General features: G+C 40.9%; 1 protein-coding gene across 1 annotated transcript in view; it reads right to left on the minus strand.

Moving 5' to 3' along the window:
* Positions 1-18,875, minus strand: part of cntn6 (contactin 6) — a 71,441-nt gene extending 52,566 nt beyond the window's left edge. The window contains exons 1-8 of the mRNA XM_075459967.1: positions 18,824-18,875; positions 16,469-16,592; positions 14,313-14,488; positions 10,663-10,758; positions 4,600-4,803; positions 3,855-3,957; positions 3,583-3,767; positions 24-166 (exon numbers count right to left, since the gene is read on the minus strand). Coding sequence (XP_075316082.1) covers positions 24-166; positions 3,583-3,767; positions 3,855-3,957; positions 4,600-4,803; positions 10,663-10,758; positions 14,313-14,488; positions 16,469-16,592; positions 18,824-18,875 — 1,083 coding nt within the window. The remainder of the gene's footprint in view (positions 1-23; positions 167-3,582; positions 3,768-3,854; positions 3,958-4,599; positions 4,804-10,662; positions 10,759-14,312; positions 14,489-16,468; positions 16,593-18,823) is intronic.
* Between the last annotated feature and the right edge of the window lie 1,366 nt (positions 18,876-20,241).

A 20,241-nucleotide genomic window follows, 5' to 3' on the forward strand; every position in this document is an offset into this window, starting at 1 on the left:
TCCAGATACTTCCAGTGCCTTACCGTTGCTGTCAGTGGCTGACCATTCTTCAGCCATCTGTACGTAGGCCGAGGCTTACCAATGGCTTTACATTCCCACTGCAGGTTAGCATCAATTGCCATATGGGCATCTTTCACTGTTTGAGCCCAGTGCAGATGCTCAACATCTGCAGAGAAGACAGATAAACAAGAATCACTGTGGAGAAAAGTGGCATTGATATCTGTACATTTGAATACAGAATATGAGTCGAATGTTGTAAATGACATATATTAATATGTAAATATATCATCTTGAATTTGATGGCAGAGACGTGTCTCAGAAAGGTTGGGATAGGGGAACAAAAGGCTGGAAAAGGAAGCAGCTGGAGGAGCGTGTTGCAACTGTTAACTGAACACAGGTCAGTAACACGACTGGTTACTTTTCAGGATTACTTCACCACATTTATCTACAGATTTGATTGCTGGATACATTACATATCACAAGTCGGATAAGACTTATGAGAATATGGAAATCTGTGTCATGCTTTGGATGAAAATGTATGTAGAAGTTAAGAAAAAAATCAGTTCGGGCTGTTGGCTGGCCAATGAAAGCACTGCAATGGTGCAAGAACCACGAAGCAGAGACGCACACAGGAAGGTAAAAACAAGTGCTCAAGGATATGTGAAAAGATACATAAATAAAATGTCTAAACAGATGCGTTTAGAGAAATAAATAGAGAGAAAATGCAATAAAATAAATAATGGACAGATAAATTCAGGGATCAATGACCAAATTTATAAATGAATTAATAATAAACCATTAAATCAATCAAGGAAATAGAAAAAGAAGTGGCAAAGTAAGTAAATAAATAGGGTTACTTACACAAAGGTAAGTGAATAAAGATCAGTTTAGGTTTAGATTTTATAAATGATCTGCCAAGATCATCATCATTTAAGTTGAAAACAACGACTTTACACAGATTTACTCGTGTGATGATCACTCACAGAGAAAGTTAACATTCTGTCATTTCTTACGGTCGTTTTCTCTAACTAATAGACGTCCGTTTTCTGTGGTGGCCACTTGACTCGACAGCGACGTCATGAGCTTCAGGTAAGGTTTGTCCTAAAATTTACTGGCTGGATAGTTGGTTGGCTACAAATCTACAAAAGTCATTTACTGGTGCCTGAAAAGTTGGCAGATATCAGGCTATTCTACATCAGAGGATTCGGAAACACAATTAAGTGAGCCAATTTTCTTCAACTGGGTACTCGGAGATAATACCCCATTTAATTTTATCTAGGAGTTATCTTTTTTCTAAAAGTAAAATGTGTTTATATTTGTGCATTTGCATGCGACACAGGCGGAGCAAAATCCAGCGATCGAGCCTGCATTCTGATTCCTGCTCACACGAGATTCGCTTGAAATTAGTTTGAATCACTTATTAGTTTATAAAAATCTGTCACTTGATGAGGATCCAGACACAGTATACGCCTGACTGTTGGCTGAATGAGTCCTTTTGGGTAATTAAACCTCGAGACAGCATGCAGTTACTCTGAACCACAGAAGTGGAACAAACTCAAGGAGATGAGACCTCGACTAGCTTTAAATCCACGCTAAAAATGTTCATGTTCTTAATTATTTCCATCAAGGACGTAAATTTCAGTCTGTATCCTTTTTCTTCTCTTTTGCATTTTAATGTTTCAATGTCGCTCATTCAATTAAAAACGAATCCCATCTCCTTTGGGCTGCATTCCGCAAAGCACCTTGGATGGCAATTATGAATTATGAAAGCTTTTTGTCAACAATCATTCACGGCTAAATGTTTTCCATTAATGATCTCAAAACTTAACGCCTTAAAATCCAAACAGCAGGTGCATGACATTCATCTCTTGTGCTTCAGGAACAGATGACACACGGACTCACGTCTCTGCTTGTGGCAGCTGTGAATATTCACTCGGGACGGCACTTTCCTACAACATAGAAACGAATCTTTTCAAATCTTTACGTTTGACAGCAGGTTCCTTTTGATTGTACGGAGGTGGCTGAATTATCTCGACACCACAGTAATCTTATTCTCTGCTTTTCGGCGTGCCTTCAAAGGAACATGTAGTATACTGGGGGAGATTTTGAATGTCTTGATCACGAAACATAACAAGCTAAATGAAGTTCAAATTATCCTGCAGATTTTCCTCGTGTTAAAAAGCCATTTGACGCTGAGGAAAGTATTACTTCTGATTATACTTTTACATCATATTGCAAAGCTAGATAATAGTTACCACTGAGAAAAGAGAAGAAAGGTTAGTAGTCACCTCCTGAGTAGAAAATGATACAAATAAAAAGCTCAAATGTTACATCTGTCATGGTTGCGTTAAGGGAGGACCCAGTGCAGACACGGATGAGAGCCAAAATAACGTTAAAGGATTTATTTTCACAAAATATAGACAAAAGCCGCAGCAAAGATGGAGTACTGAAGAACTAAACTGAACATAAAACTAAGAAAATAACAAAACAGACTTAAATACTTGCGGACAGGACTGAAGAGGAAAACCAGAGACCAGGGACAGAAGTGAGACCATAAAGACGAGGAATGCAGACTAGGATTTGGGACAAGACGACAAGGAACACTGAGGTATAGAACGAGGATCCAGCGAGGAGTGGTGGAACAAGACAGACATAGGCTGTGTTTGAAACAGCATACTTCTCCTACTTTTTGAGTTTGTATGCGAGTTTGAGTAAGCGAGAAGTTCCCGGATGCATACTAGATTCTCCGAAATGTTGGGTATGCATCATGAGGTTACTACTCATACTCAAACTACCCAAGATGCAACGTAACGTGACGTCGCCGATCGTCATTTCCTGTCAAAACGGCAGTTTTACGCTAGATATAATGAGGGTAGGTTCACTTCCTGTTTTCAAAGCAAAAGCACCAATTGTATCGTAATGGCTTTCCCTATGATAAAAGGAAGTGCGTTGCTCACTGCGGCTAGCTTTAGTAGCGCCTAATTCGTCGGAACAAAATTGTAAATAGCCGGTATTTTGTCAAATTTTCAACCCGTTGGGGATCTAAACGACTACTTTCTCGCCTGAAAATGTTTCGAATGTTGCTAAAGTTTACAGAGTTTAGAGCTTAAGCGAAATCAGCTTCAGGCCGGCTGATTTCGGCTCGGGCAGGAGCGAAATGCATTGTGGGTAAACGCTCTGCATACTGTCTGATCGATGAGTATGCAGTATGTAGTATGTAGTATGTAGTATGCGGTTTCGAACACAGCCATATATCCTGGGGAGGTGATTACTGGAGCAGGAACTGGTGGCTGATTAGTAACGGGTTGCTGGTGAGAGTGAATGAGAGCAGAGGGCAGGAGAGAGACTGAGGAGAGAGAGAGAGAGAGAGAGAGAGAGAGAGAGAGATGGCAGAACACAGGGGGCGAGGGAGAGCAAACTAACTTGAAAATGAATCTAACACAAAGAATACACAAGGATCAATTAAACAACTGAATAATAAAGAAAAAAGGCTGATCTAATAAAGAAAACACAAAGTACTGAATAAAAATAACACCAATAACTAAGTCACGAAAATCCAGATCCTGACAACATCTTTCTTACTCTGGAATATGAGCTGCCCTCTGGCGACATTTCTTCCTCTGCTGTTTTCTGCATCACACTCGTACACACCAGCATCCTCTGGCCGAAAGTATGGAATTTCCAGAACCCCAGCGGAGTGGTTGATTTTGATCTTGCCAGGTAGAGGATTTCCATCAGCTCTTCTCCATGAGATGGAAGGCACAGGACTGCGGAGGTAGCACACAGAAGGTCACACTGACCACGGGGGATGCTTCACAAATCCAACAATGAAGTGTGTTGTGTCTGACACTTACTTTCCTAAGGCAAAGCATTCCAGCTTCACTGACGATCCTTTGGAGACGGGAAGTTTGTCAGGAAACTGGACCTCGATCTTCGGCTCATATTCACCCATCACTACTGCACGAGGGCACAAAAGCATGTGCAAAGCATGTTCAAAGCACAGAACGGGAGCGTGCAGATGATGGAACTCACACGGAACAACACTGGCAGGGATGGATGAGCTTGTCTTACATGTATGTTTGAAATATGAAGTGGCAAGGCAAGGCAAGTTTATTTTTATAGCACAATTCAACTACAAGGCGATTCAAAGTACTTTACAGATACATTAAAACAGTAGAAATAAAAAGCATGATTTAAGTTTTAAACAAAAAAGAAAGAAAGAAGAACAATAGATAGAATCAGATAAAATCAGTAGTTCAAATGTGATTAAGTTTTGAAACTCAATTTGGAGCTTTATTCAAATGCAGCTGAAAATATGTGTTTCTTCAGCCTGGACTTAAATACACTGAGTGTTTCAGTCCACAAAAAAGTCCAGATGGGGGCTTGTACGGGTGTCAAGCTACTGTTTTCTTGCACACACAACCGCGTGCAGCTCAGAGGCTTTTGGAAGGGGAAAAAAAAAAACTTGCTCTGAAGTAGAAGCAGAAAACAGTGTCACAGTGGAGACAAACAGTTTATCTCCCCCGGCTCACCCTCACGACGAATGTGCGTGTCAGTTCAGTGCACAAAACAATCAGAAGGTGGACTGGGTCCGCTTACCGTCCCGCCGCACCACCACGGGGGTCGGAGAGCTGAACACCGTGGCATTGGTCATCATGTTCCTCACTGCACACGTATAATTCCCTGCGTCTGAGGCTTCAACTTTGGCTATGTACAAGTTGCCCGTCCTCTGAGAGACGAAGCGGCGGGCGTCCTGCTGCAGGAAGCCGCGCTGTCCGTTGAAAACCCATGAATAGTGGATCTCTGTGGGAAAAAAAAGAAAGAAGGAAAAACAAAATTACAGCTCACGAATAGGGGACAGTGACACGTAAAAAAAAAAAAAATGGCAGGGGAGCAAGACTTCACATATGCGTGTGAGAAAAGATCACAGCTCGTGCATCTGAGGGGATTTTATTTCTCTGCCAAAAACAAAGAGATGAGAGGACATAGAAAGGATAAGGTGGGTGGTATCCAATATTTTTTGCTGACATTTATGGGCTCGATGGAATGACAATCAGTCCTAAGCTTGCATAAATAAACAGAATTTGTCGGCAGGGCGTAACACTACAAAAAGGAGGCAGTCAAGTATTTCAGGTTTGATGTCGAAAAGTAAGATACGTCATGAAAAATGTGTTTAAAACACTTTGCCTGACAAACAGAAGAGTTTGACCTAAGACTGTCCTGATTGTCATATGATCTCAGCTGACAAAATCATAAGATCATTGTTTGATATTCAGGGCTTTGCACATTTTTTACAGTTTCTCGTTTAGAGGGTAATTCAAGCAACAGAAGAAAGAGAGAAAAAAATGTATTCATTGACTATTTTCTTCCAGTTTTCTGTTGATGTTGTGGTAATATCCTAATCCGGAATGCTTTTGGCCACGATGAATTGAAAATGTATTCAACGCGTATCGAAAATCTCGTGACGGGACAGCTCTCAACTGAACTTTCAACAAGCTCCGATAGAATTGCTAACATGGAGACAGTGGACTGAAGCACCGAAATTGATGAACTGTAATACAGTTTGGGGCCACACTGTTGGACTGGCTGATTATCTTGAACACTTCCTTGTGTTTTACTGCAGTAACAACTGAGCCACACCCACAAACTATCCATCCATCCATCCATTTCCTATACCTGCTTGATCCAATTTTAGGGTCACAGGGGGGCTGGAGCCCATCCCAGCTGTCTTTGGGCGAATAATAGGCTATTAGTCCTCGCTGCAGCTGGCCCCAGTTCGAGTCCCGCATCGGACAAGCCTGTGCTGCGTGTCGTTCCCCCTCTCTCTGCGCCCTGCTTCCTGTCTCTCTGAACTTTCCCATCCATTAAAGGCATAAAAGCCCCCCAATTTTAATTTTTTTTTTGTATTTTTTTTTTAAATAAATAAATAAAACATGCGTTAATGCGCGATAAAATATTTGTAGGTGTTAAATAATCAATGCGTTAACGCGATAATAACGAGTTAACTCGCCCAGCCCAAGTCCTGAAATTAAAGCTCGGTGACCTTATGTCACATCCTTAATCATGTTCATTGTCTTTGTGCCCAGGACGCTTTGTTTTGAGAACATTTTGTTTTGAAGCCAAACAAGAGAAAAGCTTGTTAATATGAACAATTTTTATGTACACTCTAGACCAGGGCTACCCAAATCCGGTCCTCGAGGGCCGACGTCCTGCAGGTTTTGGATGTTTCCCTGCTCCATCACACCTGATTCAGATCGATGCTTCATCAGCTGGTTTAACAACCTTTTGAAGAGCTCCATTTCATCTGAATCAGCTGTGTTGAAGCAGGGAAACATCTGAAACCTGCAGGACGTCGGCCATCGAGGACCGAATTTGGGTAGCCCTGCTCTAGACCACTGTGCCACATATTTAATCTTAATATACGTACATTTTTTTTTTTAACAAAGCCAGAGAAGACTTATTCACTTATATCACTTATTACTTATTCATTGAAAATAGTCTCAAATTTCAAGGACACAAAATTGTATGGCTTTTTGAACGGTGCTATTATATTATTACATCAGTGACAAAAACAGGTCTTAATACAGCTGTCGTTTTATTTGGGGAATTCTTCAAATGTAAGTATGTCTGTGTAACAAAGGAAGTTGCTGTGATTTCCATCAACTGGGGATGAGCATTCAGCTTTTTCATTCAGGTTCAGTAAGACATATCTCAAAAGATGACAAAACTGCTTTCATTTATGGCAAATCTTTTTTGTGATCAAGTGGGGAAAGAAATTATGGCATCACCCTTATCTTTTTGCCCTGCAACAAATGCCTGCAAGGGTCTAAAAATGCAGATGAGTCTGCAGCCAAAAAGAGAGCGCTCGCTGAGCTTATCGAGCTGATTGACAGGAAACATGGCCCCACCGAGAGAGCTGTCAGCGGAAACAGCGGAGAGGAGTTTTATAGCTCCTTCGACTCAGTGTGGCAAAAAACTTTAGAGCAAGTACAAACAAAATGGGATGGTTGTTAAAGGGAAGCACACGGGTCGACCGAGGAAGACGTTTAAAACAGTCAGCAATATGCCTGAATAAAGAGAAAGGAAATGAAAGACTAATGGGCAGAAATGATTGGGACTGAACTGTAAGAAACTGGCTGAAAAAAAAAAATAGGGATTTCCATCCACAAAAGCCACGTATAAACCATCACTAACCACCTGAGGAGAATGGGAAATGGGAAATGGACTGTACTTGTATAGCGCTTTTCTAGTTGTTGAGAATTTATTTGTTGCAAAGACATTATTTGAGAAGAATAAATAAGTTCATACAAGTTGAAATATAAGTTAACATTAATATTGATAAAACCCACTTCATGCAATGAATATGTGGTTAAAAGGAGACTGAGTTTCATTTATTTGTAGTTCCATTAAAAGGACTTCACTACCCAAGATGTTCTAGGAGCAGGAAGGTGAACGTGACGTGATTACGTCAGAGTTTTGTTGGGTGTAGTGGGCCGCCATGTTGCAAGTCGCAAAAACCGCACGCTGTATGTTTTTTTTCCTTTTGTTAATAACTAAAGTACGTCTGAACTGAAGAAAACGTCTCGCTTCGTCATTCTTAGTCTGTAAATTAAATCTACAACACTAGTCTAGCTGACCACTCAAAGAAGAAAACAAGGTTAAAGTGGGCTGAAGGGAAGCAGTCGTGGACTGTGGAGGGTTGATGGAGGTGATTTGGGCTGCACGTGAAGAAGAAAACCTGCTATATACGACATCGCTGTTGAATATTGCATTGATAAAACGACTTCCAATAGGTAAACAAGTATTTAAAAATATAGTACAAATTTAGTATATTCATGAGAGTTGAATTTCATTAATGCACCTGTGTACTATTTCCAGGTAAAATGTCCTTAGGATACTGTTATTGGTAAGGCTGGGCGAGTTAACTCGTTATTATCGCGTTAACTTGTTAATTATTTAACGCCGATAAATATTTTATCGCCCATTTATTATTGTAAAAGTCTGTTGAATTCATCACATTCACACAGTTACAGCAAACACCACGAAGCATGGAGTAATAAAATAAAAATAAACTAGCAGGTAACATTACGTTACAGGTGCTCCTCGGTCTCTGTGTGAAGCTCACGGAGCTAACCGGCGCTACTTCCTGTTTTACTTGTTTCAACATAAAAGCACGTATTTCAAAATGAATTTTAAAAACCTCCTGCATTTACAGCCAAGTTGAATTGTCTTCTCAGCGTAGTAGTTCCAGTCTAAAATATCACTTAAAGGCAAAACACACAACTGATAGCAGCAAGTCATTCAAGGAAACAGACAGTGGAGCGAGGCTTCTACATTAAAACTACATAAAGATGTAAAAAAGTGTGTTTGCACAACAAATGTTATGGCACTTTTATTCATATGGCAGCACATTTAAAATAAAACTAAATGCTAAAAGCTATACACTACTTTTGAATTAATTTTTGGATTTTGCATACAAATCGTGATTAATCAGGGAAATCATGTGATTAATTAGATTAAAAGTTTTAATCGTTGCCCAGCCCTAGTTATTGGGCATGTTGCAAAAAGCCCTCAGTCCTATTCCAGTTATTTTCAGTGATGAGTCAGTGTGTTGATGTCAGGTAAAGGACCAGAGGATATGGCAGTCATCACCACTACAGTAAAGGCACAGGTGGCCACAGAGCTAAGAGCATATAAAGTTTCCTTCAGGGAAGACACATGCACTCGATGACATGAATCAGACAAATTATGAAATCATGAAAAAAAAAAGACCTTAAAGCTCCATCCTGCAAAGCTGATCTGTTAACTGCGGCACAAGGAAGCTGGAAACCAGACTTTTGAAGGAAATTATTTTTCATGAGTGAAATTCTGACATAACTCCCGCTGTCATAAAAGCCACGAATGGCACAAAAAGAAAGTCCTAATTATGATTTTTTTTGGGTTCGTGATCATGTCTTTTTTCCTCATGATTGAGTGATTCATCTTTCTTTTTCCCTCTATTTCAACAATTCCAACAATCTTATTGCATTTTTTTTTAAATTTATGTTTCAAAGCCAGAATATTTTGCTGTTGAAAAAAAATGATTTGTGTTCCTACAAAAAGATTTGGCAGTTCTCTATTCATCTTTTTTTTGACACTGTTGAAGTCGGACGAATCTACAACCTGGAAATTCTTTTGTTCTTTTTTTTTCCCCCCAATAAATATTGCCCACTTTTTATCCCCGGTCTTACTGACTTTACTGTGGCCTGTTTTATATATTTAACAGTAAATGATGATTGTAGTCTTCCTCACTTTTATCACACAGATTAATAAGGGCACATGTCAAAATGAAGAATGGAAAGGAAGGATGAGAATATCGGAGCAGGGGTGTAAAAAAAAAAACTCCCACATTCAGAGGGGAGAAAGACAGAGGGAGACGAGTCTGCAGGGGCTGCGAAATGAACTCAGCTATCAGTGCAGCCCCCCTTCCCTTTATTCTGCAGTCAGTCCTTTGGACTGGATAGTCGCTAAAAAGTTCCACTCTCTTCCTTAGGGGAAAACTGTGAATTAAAATCATTACAAGAAAAGAAAGTCAGAGCAGGAAGTGACAGACCTTTCATGAGGGACTATCAGAGACCGGGGCTGCTTAAGAGCTGCAGTCTCACAGCAACAGAGGACTCGCAGGCACATAATCCCACGTCCTCCGACAGAGTTTAACTCTCAGAGCGGCTCCTTTTAGGCCACTTACGTATCGATTGCACAGAAAAGCTTCAGATGATTCCTCTCTCAATAAGGTGCGTCGTTAATTTCCTCAAGTGTTGCACCAACAAGCACTAAAGGAGCTTTGACATCATACAAACCTCGCGGCCGTAAGGAAAACACTATAATGTGTCATTTTCAATTTTAAAAACACCTCCAGCCAGACTTATCATGCTGTGCAAATCCCATCAAATGTGTGACTACGCTCCGTTTCGGGGGGGGGATAAAGAGATGGAAGTATTTAAAGGGCAGCAGGGGGAGGTTTGCAGGGCAAATTGCTAAAGTGTGGAATCCCACATGGCCTTCAGGTTTCAGCTGGAAACAGAAAGTGGAGAAAGGCTGGTACGCTGGCGTGAAATTGCGGTGGTGGGCACCGAAAAGCTGCAGGAGTCCGACCACTTTGAGGGGCCCGCTAATCAGCAGCGCACAGACACATGAGCCAACTCACAGCTGTGCCACAGGATAAACACTCCCTCTGCCACAGCAGCCACCAGCAGCCTTTACTACCCAACTGATAACCTGTCCACAACCAGAGAAATCATATCTATGCCAGGTGGAGGAGGTGGACACTATAGACTATAGATGACAGCATGGCCACAGATCATATGGGCAAGAAAAGTGAGCTCAAGGTTAAGAAGAGTGAGGCTGTGAACTACAGATGAAGGCAGGGGTCTGGGCAGGTAGAGCGGCGGCTGATCATAAAAAGTCCCCCTGTCTGACAGATAAAGAGAAGTGAGAGTGTGTCAGAGTTCGAAAGAACGGCGCCTGCACAAGGAGGTGGTGGAGTATAAAAACAAAAGTGTCACAGTGGTGTTCCAGGGAGATAATAAGCAGCAGAGTGAGGAACAATAAAAACTGCTGAGGCAAGCAGGAGTGTGACACTACAGCAGACAATGCCGAAGAGTTACGGTTGGAGCGCCATACCTCCGTGATGGGGCGGGGGGCCGCACAGCAGAACCACGGCTTGGCCCTCCCTCACCGACACCGTCTGTCTTGGCTTCCTGCTGAAGTTCTGCAGAACTGTTGAAACGTAACAGAAACCAACAACTTGTCAGGGTTCCACAGCTGGAATAGGTTTGACCTGAAATGCGGTTTCTAACATAAAGTCAGGTGGAAAAAAAACAACCATGTAAATAAGGTTTTACATGTCGGGACATCGTAGAAAGAAAAAAAATAATTCTCTGGTCCTGGTCAGGTCTTTAAATGAAGAAACAACCTCAGATGGACAAACAACACATGACATGTTACACCGTGTCATTATTATTTAACAACAGCATTTCGCTGCGCACGAACGTGTTAAAATGAGCAAATTCATTAGCTGTGTTCATATTTTCTGTGAATTCTGAACTGAACAAGGCTATATCCACTGACAGTGAACATGTCCTGGTCAGTGGTGGAATGTAACGGAGTATTTTTACTTTGTTACTGTACTTAAGTAAATTTTTCCGTATTTGTACTTTACTTAAGTAAAAATAATAATGCATACTTTCGACTTTTACTCCATTACATTTTGCATCTATTATCTATACTTTCTACTCCACTACAGTTCTACAATATGTGTTGTTACTCGTTACATTTTATAAATGCAGTTTCGCCATAACGTTGCCTACACAAAAATATGTTTAAACCAATCAGGTGGCTCTGTCAGCTTCAATGTTGCTTATAGTGTTTACTAACAGTGACTTCTGTAGAGGCTTAAGTATTACCAGTAGCTATACCTGCATTCTTCATCAAAATGGCCTTGACATTGAAAGACAACCAATAGCGCGAGTACTTTTACTTTTAATACTTAAAGTAAATTTAAAAGTCAGTACTTATGACTTTTACTTAAGTAGGATTTTTGATGCAGTACTTCTACTTTTACTTAAGTATATATTTTGCTGGGTATTTATACTTTTACTTAAGTACTACACTTCAGTACTGCCTCCCAAACTGGTCCTGGTGAATCGTGCCTGCTCCTACAGAAGCCCCACGCAGAAGAACACAACTAGCACATCTGCATTAAGACCACACAGACATGTAGAACTACGCAGCAACGCTCCTGCAACAGAAAACAAGAGAGCGAGGACAGAGCTGTTAATGAGTTGGTGAAGCCTGCCAGCTGAATCTGACATCATGGACGACTCTACACAGAAGCAAACTAGAGAAGATCGCCTGTAATGCAAATTCTAGTTAGCTGGTCTTAGTTATCTAGCTTATTTTTGGACTGTGAACTTGATACAGTAGGAAGTTTTACTGAATTAGTTTTAATAATTCTCTTTCTAATTCTACTTCCTAATTCTGGTGAAGTTAAACTACATTGAAACAAATACAAACAAAAACACTAAAAATTTGCACAACACTGTCTCTTTTTTGCATTTGCTGCTGTGTTTGGCACGATTGTCCAAGCTTCAGCCAAGCTTTATCTGTCAGTCACTGTCGAATACTAAGAGGAGTTCATGGTGGACTCAGTGACTGCAAGGTGCCCAGGTCCTGTGGCTGCAGAACGAGCCCAAACCATCAGCCCTCCACCACCGTGCTTGACAGTTGGTGTGAGGTGTTTGTGCTGATATGCTGCTCAGAACGTGCTGCTGTGCATTATGAGCAAACATCTCCACTTTGGTCTGGTCTGTCCAAAGGACATTGTTCCAGAAGTCTTGTGGTTTCTTCAGATGCAACTTTACAAACCTAAGCTGTGCTGCCATGTTCTTTTTAGAGACAAGAGGCTGTCTCCTGCAACCCTTCAAAACAAGCCATACTTTTTCAGTCTTTTTCTGATTGTACTGTCATGAAATTTAACATTTAACATGCTGACTGGGGCATATAGAACCTGAGATGTATCTCTTGAGTTTGTTGCAGTTTTCTCTGAGCATTGCACAGTCTGAACTTGGGGTGAAATTGCTGGGACGTCCCCTCCTGGGAAGACTGGCAACTGTCCTTAATGTTTTCCACTTGTGAATATTTTTTCTCTCTGTAGAATGATGGACTCCAAATAGTTTGTAAATGGTCTTATAACCCTTACCAGATTGATGGGCAACAACAGTTGCTTCTCTAAGATCATTGCTGATGTCTTTCCTCCTTGGCATTGTGATAACACACACCTGAATGCTGCAGAGCAGCAAAATGCCAAAACTTCTGCTTCTATACTGATGATGATCAATTAACTGAGTTAATTTGGTTACCTGGTTGCTACTTACTCTCTCAGTTCCTATGGAATTATTGTTGGTCTGAGTTTGCATTTATGTCATTTTAAGAGCTGGCAGTCACCATATGAATTTTTTTAATGTCCTGATATGTAAAACCTTAAAATGGAAAGACTTCTTTTTTGCATGATTATAGAGAATATGTCCCCGTGCACGTCTGTTCATGTTGTATATAAGTCAAATACAAAATTCTGCTGCACCTACAATAGATCGGGCAAAGATGCAGAGATCGAGCTTTCGGAATTACTTTCACCTTTAATTAAGTGCTGCCGTGCAGCGTGAGAGAATAAATAGCAGGGAGACATATGAATTTGAAAAGTCTTAGAAATACCAGCAGATCTCAAGAGAGATCAAGCAAATATCAGCCCTGGTCAAATCAGAGCTCAGCCGCTTAAAAATCCCCCACGTCAACTCACGCAGGCTTCTCTTCTAAACCTCATGTACTCCACTGGTGCCAACGCCGGCGTGATGAGGCGGCACACTCTATTTACTCTCAGACAGGGCAGAAGTCAGACAAAACGAAAAGCCAGGCATCTACAAAAATGTGCCATCTCAAGAATCGTCTTTTATGCGATTGAGAAAGTGCTCAAAAAGCAGGTAAAACAAGCATCTACTTCTCAGATTTACAGTCAACGCTTGGTTAATTACTTTTGAAGAAAACACGTGATTAACTGACCCTGCTCAGATTTATGCATCATGGAGATATACAGGATTGAGTCCAAGCAAGCGACACAAGTGTGTTTTACTTTGTGAGGATATAAATCTTCATTTTGATGCAACCCGATGGGGAGGCTCGATAAATCGCGGCGGATCACCAGTTATTAGTGTTCTTCCTCCAAAGAACAATGAACAGCCGTAGCAAATTTCCTGCTGGTCAAGATAACACTTTATTAGATCTTTCACTCTGGAGAGAAGCCGTGGATCCAAACTGGTACTTCAGTGGAATACTTAATTAGAAATCCCATTGACATTTGTGACCAAGCTGAGGGTGATGCGACATTATCCATTTATTTATTTATTTATTTTGCAGCGTTTACAGGAGCAAATCCCATATCCCATAAGTCCCACATGTTTGCAGGCTAAATGGCATAACTCAATAGATGGGAAATTCTAGAACGAGTTTTTCATTTCATGTCCAATAGACGTTGTCTGAGTGGATGGAGATTTGTAACCTATCAATTCTGTTTCTGAAAGGCGGAGAGAAACAGACTTTTTAATCAAGTAATTAGAAACGTGAGGAGGAGGTTCTGCCAGTCATACCTTCTCTGCATTTCTAAAGCCCTAACTGTGCTCTTCTTCTATTGTGGTATCCATAACATATCCTGTTTTAGTGTTATTTTGATGAATACAGATATCAGACATGTACATGATGAGCATTCAGAAAGAACTTACATGCAAACTGGACTTTGGCCTCCCTGCTGACAACGGTCCCAAATGTGTTGGTGGCGATGCACTGATACACACCTCCATGATTGATGAAATGAGGGTTATTGATTAACAAGTTACCCTCTACGAGGCTGTAGTTTAGGTCTGAGTCTGTGTTTATATCCCTCCCATCCACCTTCCACCTGCAGACATAGTAAATCACACAGTTAGTCAAGCTGACACATCAAAAAAGACGGCGATAACTGCGATAGAAGCTTGGCTTTTAGATGTCTCACTAAAATCCTAATTCCACAGAAGTCAGGACATCGTGTAAAATCTCATAATGAAATCTCATAAGCCAACACTTTATTCACAGCAGAACATAGAAGACGTGATAAATGTTGAAAATTAGACATTTAACTATGTCCTGAAAAATATTCGCTCATACTGAATGTGATGGCAGCAACACATCTCACGGGGGGCAACAAAAGGCTGGAAAAGCGTGTGGTGCAAAAAAGGAACAGTTGGAGGAACATGTTGCAAATAAATAAGTATCAGTAACATGATTGTGTATAAAAAGCACCTTAAAGAGGTAGAGTCTTTCAGAAGTAAAGATGGACAAAGGTTCAACAATATGCAACAAACAAAAAATTTAAAATACATGGAGCATACGTGGAGCAATTTCAGAATGATGTTTCTCAATGTAAAAAAAATCTGTATCGCTATATCTCCATCATCTTCAGGCCCTCAGGCCGCACTGCATTAAAAACAGAACTGATTATATCGTTTTAATCCCTGCATAGACTCAGCCACACATCCAGGAATAATTTTCTGTGAACACAGTTCCCCCTGCCGTCAACAAATGCAAGTTAAAGGGATAGTTCGCCTCTTTTGACATGAAGCTGTATGACATCCCATATTAGCAATATCATTTATGAACATTGACTTACCCCCTGCTGCGTCCTGTGAGCCGAGTTCCAGACGAGTTTTGGCGTTGACGAAGGTAGTCCGGCTAGTTGGTTGGGGTCACAAAAATAAAGCGTTTTGCTTCTCAAAACAATATGCGTTTAAAAGAGTAATACATTTGCATCACAAAATCGTTCATCCAGAAAAAGTCAGACCTCACAATCGCTTGGCGCTATTTCTCTCTACCTTCGTATCACTGCTGATGTGTAAACCATGCAGACCGAAGTGCAGACCGTGCAGTCTCCTGCTTCTGAGCAGGAAACACCGTAACAGGTGCGGCTGTCGGCAGGTGGCTGAACGCATTGATATGAAGGGAGGCAAAAATAGCGCCAAGCGATTGTGAGGTCTGACTTTTTCTGGAGGGACGATTTTGTAATGCAAATGTATTACTCTTTTGAACGCATATTGTTTTGAGAAGCAAGACGCTTTATTTTCGGGACCCCGGCCAACTAGCCGGACTACCTTCGTCAACGCCAAAACGAGGCTGGAACTCGGCTCACAGGATGCAGCAGGGGGTAAGTCAATGTTCATAAGTGATATTGCTAATATGGGATGTCATACAGCTTCATGTCAAAAGAGGCGAACTATCCCTTTAAAGCTCTGTCATGCAAAGAAGAAGTCTGATGTCAACATGATCCAGAAACTCCACCTTCTTCTTTAGGTCAAAGTTCATTTAAAATGAACTGAGACAAAGTGAAAAACTGTTCCGTGGACAGGCAAATAAAAATTGAAGGCATCCGCTGGCCTAAAGAGGCTGAAACACGCATTATGAACAAAGAAGACCCACGACTGTTGAGCAGCAAGAATTCTACGTCAGACAAGGATGAGGCGACATTCTTCCGGCAAAGGTCCAGCAGCTGGCCCCCTCAGATCCCAGTCGTCACAACTTTTTTGTGATGTGTTGCTGTCATCAAAACAAGATCGCCTCATTTTTTTTATGAACCAGTAAAATGTCTCACTTTCAACACTGGATATATGTTTTCTCTGTTTTCTCTTGTGAACAAAACTTGGCAAAGAATTTGGCAAATCGTTGCATTCAGTTTGAGTAACATTTCATAAAACATCCCAGCTTTTTTTTTGTACTTAGAAAGAGCACAGAAATCATCCTAAGACACACATGGTTGTGGAAAGAAAACACTTTCGAATTCAAATGAGTTTTGTACCATTGAAGCTCCAAATTGCCATGCAGATAATTAAAGCACAGTCAGAGCACTCACCTATAATGTGGAAGTGGGTTTCCCTTTGCTTTGCAATTAAGAAACACCAACTTATCTCCAGTGCTCATTGGGAAAATACTGTCACTTGGCTCCTGTGTGAAGACGGGACCATGACGAGCATTCTCTGTGTAAAAAACAAACATTAGCTGCACAGTGACACAGAGCAAATGACACTAAATTCATGCAAAAAGAAACCACTCAGGAACCTGTATGTAAACTCTACGCCTATTATAATAATTGACTGTCAACATGGCTGTTTGAGCAGATTCTGCATTTATTAAACCCTCTTGTGCACGTGTAACGAGATAGATGTCACAGTGATGAGAGAGCAATTAACAAGATATAACCCTGTATGATTTTGGCCAACTGGCACATTCTGTGCAGGCTACAACTCAGCCATGAAATTGTCTTTTATTTTCCCGCCCTCATTCACGGAATGTTTATGCTAATGGCAGTCAATTTTATTCGTGCGAATGCTTAAGTGGTGTAAACTCAATAGAAATGTTCTCGAAGCAATCATGCTTTACGATAACTTTTTTAATAATAAAAAGTTAAAAAAAGCTTTGAAAAGAAAATAAGTTAGTAGGAATTAGTAGTGAGACGTAAGTGACTGTTGTACTGATGACTTGCTGAATCCCAACTGGTTCGACTCAGATTTAGAGGTGAGGTGCACCTTTCTTTAAAGGATCACAGGGCAATGGTCCTCTAGCCCATAATTTTGATCACAAGTAATGGGATTGGGCCTCAGTGTCCCTCTTTTCATTTAGGTCTAATTTTATAAAGTATGCACAGAACTTTACTTTTTGCCAACTAAATATTCTTGCTAGTTAAACTCTAAGGAAAGAAAACTTACATTTTGCACGCCATAAGCAATATTGGCAGAGCCAAATAGAAAAATTTAATCTTATTCTAAATTCATGAAACACTGTTTTTCCCAAGACTTAAAGGTCATTCAGAGTTTTCAATTCCGCTCGTGCATGAGGCCTCTGTGAAATTATCCGCGCCAAAGGGTCCCTCTGCAAACAACCACATTCAGTCAAAGTACTTCTAATCAAATGGATTGAGGAAGCCGACTTTGGCTTGCAGCTGGATTCATCTCAATCCTCAAAACATACACACACCAGACAAAGTAGATCAAGATCAGAGCAGAACAACACAGGGCTGCTAACGGTTTCCAAACAAGCTGACTCTGGTCTCAACTGGTGTTTTGGGTCTGTTTTTTCCTACTCTGAGATGTTGGTGCTCGAGTGTGACATCCGCAGGTTGTCCCCTTATCTCTCCGCCTGCTTTCCTGTCCAACAACTTTCAAATATAACCAAACTGTGATTAAAGAAATATTTTTCCTAAGCTTTCAGCGCTCCCAGGAGCACACTCCGCTCACACTTCATATATTGTGAAATGGAATATGTTTTGAAACACCATGGCTTTTTCTGTCCTGGCCGAACAAAACAAGCAAGAGGGAACCAGAAGAAGATGCAACACCACCAGAGACTACATTCAACTTTCAGTACAACAGTCAACCAAAGCCTAGAGACTACCCTTCAGCTCTGCTAAAGCCCGGTCTTAAACACAAAAGAACATCTGTTAAGAGACCAAAGGAGAGCAGTTCCCAGATGCTGTTAACAGAAGTTTAAAACAGATCTCCCAGGAAGCACTGAGTAAACTGCAAATCGAGGTGAGAAAAGCCTTTCGAAACTTACCTAAGGAGAGTGGAAGCTGTAGAGAGCTCCTCAAAAGTATGGAATCAGGGTACGCTTGCTTTCACTTTGTCATTAGAGGTTACTGGATGGTGTCAGTCTTTATTGACTTATGATAAAAACCCAATACAGTATGCGAAAACAGCGAGGTCAAACAAAAAACTTGGACGGCACTTGAATAAAATGAAAACAAGGACAGAAATGGATCCACACGCTGTTACGTGTCAAAAATAATTGGAAAGATAGGCAAGCAACCGTGCTCCTTAAATGAGTTATCCTTTATTTCATCATTATTTCAAAGCAAGTAGGATAACTTTGTCAAGTTGCTTACAGGAGAGCTTGATTAGTCAGAGCAGTGCTCTGCTCTGGTTATAATCTAATTAGCACAGAGCCTGTAAAGCTGTCGTCTATATGCATGTTGTTTGTCAAGCTCGTTGTTTTGGTTGGCTCCAACCAAACTATCAATACACGGGAGTAATTAACTGATGGTGCACTAATTACTCCAATGAAATCCGGAATTTCTTTGGTGGATGCACAGAGGTGCGCTCAGCCTCTCTCTGCACCGACGCCACGTGTCGCACGCCAGTGCTGCTCTCGAAAATTGTTTCTTTTTGTGGATGAGACAGGCGTTTTTCATCTGATTTTACACATCTCTAACCTTGACTGGGACAAACAGCGCTCCCCTCCCACATCATCACCATCATCATCATCCTAATGAGAGTGGGAGTCTTTGCCTCAGGTAAGGGCCTTGCTTCTCCTGCCTCTGAGGGAGGTGCTTTGTATTCTACCCTGCTCGCAGTGTCCTCTAAATTAAACAAATTGATGAACCTTTAATAGCTGGGCTAGTTCACCTGGGAAACGATTGGGTGCCTTGTGCATCTGCTCGAGAACATGCACGCCCTGTAAACACACACACACACACACACACACACACACGCTAGACTGACCACCAGTACACATAAACACACGTGCATCTGAATAGCACTTAATTAGGCTACTTGGAGAAGCATGCAAATGTAAGCTCAATAGCAGGGACACAGTATATATATGCAGTATGGGATGAACTGCCATCTGCATGAGCCTCCATTCTCTGCTCTATGTTCGCACGCTTAATGATATACCCCAGTGAAAATGCTGACTTCAGATGAGATGCTAAATCAATGGAAATGGATGCATAAATAACACTATAAGAGACCCCCTCTCCATATGCTTTCACTGTATTTGTGGTGTGACTTGTAAACAGTTTGCTTGAGCAGAGGATACAGTATATCCCTCAAATATGAAAAAAATATTTCCAGACTGCACATGTTATGTAACCAGATGTAAAGTGAGAGGACTTAGTAAGATTGTAATGCCTGAGCTGTTGCCCGTGCAGGCATCAGGAAACTAGAGCCGGATGTTGTTCTAAATCAGCCCCAACTGTAAGCACTTTTAAATCCAGGTTAAAAACATTTCTCTTTCGGTGTGCTTATGGTTGAGTTTATATTTTTCTTTTTTCCCCTCTTCTTTGATTGCTTTTAACTGTGTTTTAATTTTTATTCTATTTTTTTCCCTTTAAATTGCTTGTTTTTATGCTGCTTTATGCTGTTCTTTTAAATGCCTTGTCTTTATGTAAAGCACATTGAGTTGCCTGTGGTATGAAATGCGCTATATAAATAAAGATGCCTTGCCTTACTCTTCTCTCAAAAGGAAGAGACCATCCGCAAAACTCTAGTTCTATGTTGTTGATGAGGGAGCACAGAATAAACGAGTGCTAAGGAAAGACTTATTGTTGGTTTTTACAGTGTGTATCCACATTTCAAGTGTCAGCAGCTGGACATAAAGCAAGAAAATTGCATAATAAAACTGGGGGACATAAAAGGGAGTGTGATTACTCTACAATATGTTAGTCTCATTTTAAGTCGAAGATTGTGTCTGTGAGTCTCATGTGCTGGTCAAAGAAAATGACTAAAAAACACCAAGGAAAATGTCATACGCTCAAAAGGAACTGAAAAAAAACATCCAGCATCTGTGACAAAACTGGTGTGGGAGCACAACGCCTTATAATATCATATTTAGTGTTAGTATGTGACACAG

The sequence above is a fragment of the Odontesthes bonariensis genome, chromosome 3, assembly GCF_027942865.1.
Source record: "Odontesthes bonariensis isolate fOdoBon6 chromosome 3, fOdoBon6.hap1, whole genome shotgun sequence".
Classification (NCBI taxonomy): Eukaryota; Metazoa; Chordata; class Actinopteri; order Atheriniformes; family Atherinopsidae; genus Odontesthes; species Odontesthes bonariensis.